The sequence below is a fragment of the Xyrauchen texanus genome, chromosome 1 (assembly GCF_025860055.1).
Source record: "Xyrauchen texanus isolate HMW12.3.18 chromosome 1, RBS_HiC_50CHRs, whole genome shotgun sequence".
In the NCBI taxonomy this organism is placed as follows: domain Eukaryota; kingdom Metazoa; phylum Chordata; class Actinopteri; order Cypriniformes; family Catostomidae; genus Xyrauchen; species Xyrauchen texanus.
In genome coordinates, this window is record NC_068276.1 from 13,240,476 (window position 1) to 13,245,119 (window position 4,644).

General features: G+C 34.8%; 1 protein-coding gene across 2 annotated transcripts in view; it reads left to right on the forward strand.

The window, feature by feature from the left end:
* LOC127618846 (tyrosine-protein kinase Fes/Fps-like) overlaps positions 1-4,050 on the forward strand; it is a 61,388-nt gene extending 57,338 nt beyond the window's left edge. For both annotated transcript variants that reach the window (XM_052091534.1, XM_052091614.1), the window contains 4 exons: positions 1-109; positions 2,837-2,994; positions 3,150-3,281; positions 3,446-4,050. The exon at positions 1-109 is cut by the window's left edge and continues 15 nt beyond it. In XM_052091534.1, the coding sequence (XP_051947494.1) occupies positions 1-109; positions 2,837-2,994; positions 3,150-3,281; positions 3,446-3,576 (530 nt within the window). In that variant the 3' untranslated portion in view covers positions 3,577-4,050. The remainder of the gene's footprint in view (positions 110-2,836; positions 2,995-3,149; positions 3,282-3,445) is intronic.
* The last annotated feature ends 594 nt before the right edge of the window (positions 4,051-4,644 follow it).

Sequence of the window (4,644 nt, forward strand, 5' to 3'; positions counted from 1 at the left end):
CTTTTCTGCGGACAGAGGGCCACAACTTGAAGCCCAAGATGTTAATAAGGATGGCAGAGAATGTGGCGTCTGGCATGGCCTACCTGGAAAGCAAAAAGTGCATTCATCGGTGAGATCGGTCAATAAGAACGATAGAATGACGATGGTATATAGTGAATGCAAATGATATTCCAGGATACACTGGCACCCAAAAATCACACTGAAAAATGTACAGTATGGTGACGTTCATTAGATATCAAAATATCAAACCAAACATATGATGCTAGAACTTGTCCAGGAGCATCTTGCCATTTGCAAGTACTTTTAACCAACTGGTCATAAGGTGGTTTTTAGTTGATGTATGAAAGTTCCCTCAAGTTCTTACAGGTGTCCTAGCAGAGTAACTGCAGATGTAGTTCATCACATTAACTATGGATATACTCCACTAACACAGGGGTTGGGAACCTTTTGGGTGATACATTTTTTCGAAAGAGCCATACCACAAATGAATAATTTACTATTTTACTATGTTTTTCAATAAAATACAATGTTTTTATTGCCAATAGACTACTCAAAAACAAACAAATATGCAAATATTAATAGGTAACATGTTGCAATATGGAATTGAGTACACGTGTTTGTGCGGGTCTCCATAAAATTACTTCATTTTTCTTCATGAAACATTTAACTTCCCTTTTGGGCTGGGCGATATGTAAAAAACATTTTAATGATAATCTCATTTAAAATATCGTGATATCCGATTATATGGTCAATCTCCAAGGTCGGTGAATATTTTTGCTTTATTGATTTTGCTTTAAAAATGTAATTTATTGAAACTTGAACAAAAGACATTTCTAAATTCAAATTGCAATTTAAACGAAACGAAAAAGCAAATAAAATAACGAAGTGATTAAAGAATCTTAAATATAACACCTCCCTAAATCCAAACATTTACAGTCTCCAACGGCTCTATTTGCCATCACACAAGTATCAGTATGCAGCAACAGGTGAAAATTACTAGCATACAACTTAAGAACTAAAGACAATTATAAATGTAAAGATAATTATAATAATCATCATAATAAATGAGCCTAAAACATTCTTGTGTTCCCAAAAAATGCTGCCAAATGTGAGTTCTTATCGAATGTGTTTGTATTGCATTTTGGTCATTTATGCGCTCTAAAGAAGAAAAAAAAGAACTCAATTTTAGGTTCAAGGTGAATGTGTCTTATATTACTTTATGATTTAATCACTTTCGTCTTTGTTTCTTTAATACAAAGATACCTGAATATATTACTGTACCTGTAGAGTTGCGTCACAACGTGTAAGAGCGAACTAAACTCACAGTACCTCACGAGATGATCGGAGATCATGTGCAGCATTCTCATTATTTCAACATTATTCTTCCAAACAGTTTTCAGTGGAATGAAACAGAGAAAAAGGAGTGATAACTCTTTACATGCGCATGTTTCACGAGACAGGGTCCCGATGCACGCCTCTGAACAGTGAATTAGACACGAGCATTGACGGCTTTTCTTTTGTCTGTTCTTAAAAATAGAATAAAGTGTGTTCAAAAACGTCAGCATTTCTTGTCATGTGTCACTCCGAGACACATTTGCAGGAAGATGAGCAAAATTACTCATGCATGAAATGCATTTGGAGAGGAGCTTGCGAACTGGATCGAGTCTCGTCGCATTTTGCAGGTGCTATTTCACACCCTAGTTGCACATAAAAAAAATAACGAATGTTCATAAAATCGCTCGTAGAAAATGCTTTAACAGCTAAGATCAAAAGTTATTTGGAAATGAGTCCCAGAACTCTATGAATGTGCATGTATTGGAAATCAGATGAGCATCGGCAGCTTTTCTTTCATCTGTTCTTCAAAATATAATCATGTTTCGTCAAACGTGCATCTTTTGTATAATTTCTTGTTATACATCTCTCCAAGTCTTACAAGTCGCCTTCCACAGTAGCTGGTTCATCAGCAAAATACTCGGCATGAAAAATCTGCATTTGGCGGGTGTTCATTTCAAACCTTGTTCACCAGAAGTAGGCTGTTAAATTCAGGAGAAAGGAAACCAAAACAGTGTAATTGACTTCAAGCTTTGCAATCGCTCCCACACTTTCTGTTGGAAAAGTATCTCTTGAAGGTTTTTAACGATCATGTGTTGGTGAATGGTGAGGGACCCGGCGAGCCACTTGATTTTTAACATATCTCAGCTTTGTTGGTCCTCACAATGCAGGTGAACGGTCACCAGAACTTTGAATCTCAAGGCAGCATAAACATAATTTGATTACAGTGGTTAAATCTATGTCTGAAAGCGATATGATAGGTGTGGGTGAGAAACAGAACAATATTTAAGTTCTTTTTCACTATAAATCTCCATCTTTGACCAGCCCTGACCAGTAGGTGGCGACATGCATGTAGAATGCGGATCACCAAAAAACAAAAGAGAAAGAACGTGAAAGTGGATATTTAAATATTGACCTGTTTCTTACCCACACTTCTTTGCTTCTGAAGACATGGATTTAACCACTGATGTCGTATGGATTACTTTTATGTTGCTTTTATGTGAATTTTGGAGATTCAGAATTTTGGTCACCATTCACTTGAGAAACTCTTCTAAAAGTCTTTCTACTGTACTGAAGACATACACATCAGGGATGGCATGAGAGTGATAAAAATATGAAATAATCTTCATTTTTGGGTTTATTATTCCTTTAAAACCTGTTCCATCTGATAGTCTCTCTCTCTCTCTCTCTCTCTCTCTGTTGATTTTTATTTTCATAACATGTATTTTAATTTGAGTAACCTGCAATATATCTCTTTAATTTTTCCATCTGTCCCTCACTCTAGGGATTTGGCTGCGCGTAACTGTCTTGTAGCGGAGGCGAGCGTGGTTAAGATCAGTGATTTCGGGATGTCTCGTCAAGAGCAAGATGGTGTTTATTCTGCTACTGGAGGAATGAAGCAGATCCCAATCAAATGGACTGCACCAGAGGCCCTCAATTATGGTACAATCACTTAAGCGCACCCTCCAGATGGATTTATCCATCAAACAGCGATTTAACATGTTATTGGAAGGGTGTCTGTATCTATCCAGAGTTAAAAGAGTTAGCAGTATGTTGTATGTTATATGTCTCAATGCTGCTCTCTGGTGGTTCTTCAGGGAGATACACCACTGCGAGTGATGTGTGGAGTTTTGGAGTGTTGTTGTGGGAGACGTTCTCCAGAGGAGTTGCACCTTATTCCTTGCCGTATAATATGACTAATCAACAGACTAGTGAGGAGGTGGAGAAAGGTAAGTCTGATGATACACATGTACACGTACCACACACATGCAATACTAAGAACTTTATTCTTTGGATTCAATAATTGTACAATCTCTTTTTAAGGTATATTTTCTGTTTAAAATGCATCATCACGTCATTTTTGTTTCTTCTTATTGTCCTGTTTTTGTTTTAGGATATCGCATGGCAGCTCCAAATAACTGTCCAAATGAAATCTATGCCCTCATGTGTCAGTGTTGGCAGTATGATCCAAGAAAGCGACCCTCGTTTCACAAATTAAAGGCAGATCTAAATGCTCTATGCTAGTAACACACAAACACACACACATATTTAAATGTAAGTGCAAATTTTGCTAATATTCTTTTTTTTTTTTTTAAATGACACATTTCCAAAACAATATATAGATTTTTCATATTACCATAATGTAATAATGGTACCATCATTGCATTCAGAAAGAATAATATTAATTATAATAAATATTTGATTTTATTGTTTATACATTTTTTATGCTGTGATACGCATTCTCCCAAATGCTTTTATTGTTGACATTTTGTTGTATTAATGAGTTCATTCAATTCTTGCAGATGACATAACTTCTTGACTAAGTCTGTATGTTTATTGTATAACATTTTTATAAATAAAATGAAACAATTTGTTAATGTGTTTGATCAAACATAAAATGCAAATACAATCTTCCTTCTCAACACTTCTGGCACTATTATGTCCCTACAGAGCTGAATCTTATCATTATATTTCAGTGTCTGCATTCAATAAAATCAGTCATCCAGCTCTAGAATCAAAGAAAGTTCTTTATATTTTAGTTTTTACTTTTATTATTATTATTCTCATCATATGGAAAACTTATCTCAACATAATTGAGAGGTTTTTTTAAGTACTGACAAATAACATTGTGTCGTCATATACAAAAGTGCTTAGCAGAATTCACACACAGTTATCATCTCGCTTCATCCATTTTAAGAGTTAGAAATGTGGAGATATTGTTCCTCTGGTTTGTAAGAAAAGGGGGAAAAAGAGCAATAACATTGCTCAGTTCATGGTTTCACAAATCTGGCAATGTTTGTGTTTGTTTGATCACACAAACACTGCAATATGCACTTTTTTTATTCAACATCAATCATCTAGTTAAAAAAATGATATAAGTGTATAAGGATAAGTGAGACTGTAATCGGTCCTCATTTCTTTTATTTATTTATTTTTACATTTTAGTCATGGTTTTTGCTTTTTTGCAGTTCACATTAATAGTACTACAGTGTGACATGAATTTTTCAAAAAAAATATATATATATTTATTGTAGCCTCTCAATTAATATGCTGTCATGAAAACTGAATTTATAATAATTACTCAAGAATTGG